The following is a 1,324-nucleotide window of genomic DNA, read 5'->3' on the forward strand; positions in this document are numbered from 1 at the left end:
AAAAAAAAAAAAAAGAAAAGTTTTCAATGAGGACCCCATGGCTCTGCCCACATCCCTAGAAATGTCCTCACTCTGAATTCTTGCTGGAACGTGTAGGTAGCTACTTGTACACGTGAGTGCCTCATGGTTCGATTCAAGTATTGATTTTAAATCTTTCAGGCTTTTCCTAAGTTCTCTGCAAAATTTCATTTTCCCCTCCACAAAGCATTATTAAATGTTCCCTCTTGCACGTGTCAAGGCTTACAATTCAGGGATGTTTTCCTCCGAAAACTGCAAAGACCTGGACACTTGAGGGTCCTCATGTTGAATTTGATCTATTTCTTGCTCATCCTGTTCACTCTGCAGGTCCTGGTCATGCTCAGCCTCCAGCTCCAACACATCCTGATAAAGATCATGAAAGAAGCAAAGCAGAACAAAAGGGTTATCACCAGAGGTGGTAGTCTCTTTAGCCTACCAATGCCTCCTTCTCTGAGGGTAAGTGCATAAGCCGTCACAGCTGGAGCCTTCTAAAGCATTTGTAAGATAAGCAGACATGCCCTCCTGCTCTGTTGACTGAGGAAGGCTGGAGCACGAACTTGGAGAACACCCGTGTCCGCACGCAGAGCTCTTTTCAGTGCTGATGAATAATTGGATTCCATTTGTCCACGGACTCTAGAGATGCTGTTTGAAATAAACAGGGATGAAGTGTCTGCTGTCTTTGACCTACTTGTAAGTGGTTCAGAATGTTCCATCTATTTACGTATATAAAGATAAAGCAAATGTGACAAATGGCAACAATTTTAAAATATAAGTGTGAGAATATGAGTAGTCATCATATAATTCTTTTAAGTTTTCTTTTTATTTAAATTTTTTCATACTAAATAGTTTTGGGTAAAAACCTACTCTCAGTTTGACCCACAAAATTTCTTTGTTTCATTATTCTTTGCCTTGTTTTAGAGAAACATTCAAGGCATTTTCTGGTATTTCAAGTCTGTGCATGCACACAATTGACAATGATTTATCTTCGAATATTTCTCTTCTTTAGTAACTATATTATGAAATATTTCCACTGTGCTTTGAAGAAGTTTAGTATGAAATTCTTGCGTTTCAGAAAAACTTTTTTTTCTTTTTTAAATCTTTATTAAATTTATTGGGGTGAAATTGGTTAGTAAACTTATATAGGTTTCAAGTGTACAATTCTGTAATACATCATCAATATATTGTATTGTGTGTTCACCACCCAGAGTCAGTTCTCTTTCTATCACCCCTTTTACCCTCTTCCACCACCCCATCCCCCATTTCCCTCTGGTAACCACTAAACTTTTTTTTTTTTTTTTTTTTTTTT

The 1,324-nt window shown here is 37.3% G+C and overlaps 1 protein-coding gene across 1 annotated transcript in view; it reads right to left on the minus strand.

Annotated features, from left to right (window-relative positions):
- Positions 1–1,324, minus strand: part of SMCO2 (single-pass membrane protein with coiled-coil domains 2) — a 34,532-nt gene that overhangs the window by 25,065 nt on the left and 8,143 nt on the right. Inside the window, exon 3 of the mRNA XM_019668020.1 lies at positions 245–381. Within this exon, the coding sequence (XP_019523565.1) occupies positions 245–381 (137 nt within the window). The remainder of the gene's footprint in view (positions 1–244; positions 382–1,324) is intronic.

Source organism: Hipposideros armiger, unplaced genomic scaffold (genome assembly GCF_001890085.2).
Source record: "Hipposideros armiger isolate ML-2016 unplaced genomic scaffold, ASM189008v1 scaffold_513, whole genome shotgun sequence".
Lineage (NCBI taxonomy): Eukaryota > Metazoa > Chordata > Mammalia > Chiroptera > Hipposideridae > Hipposideros > Hipposideros armiger.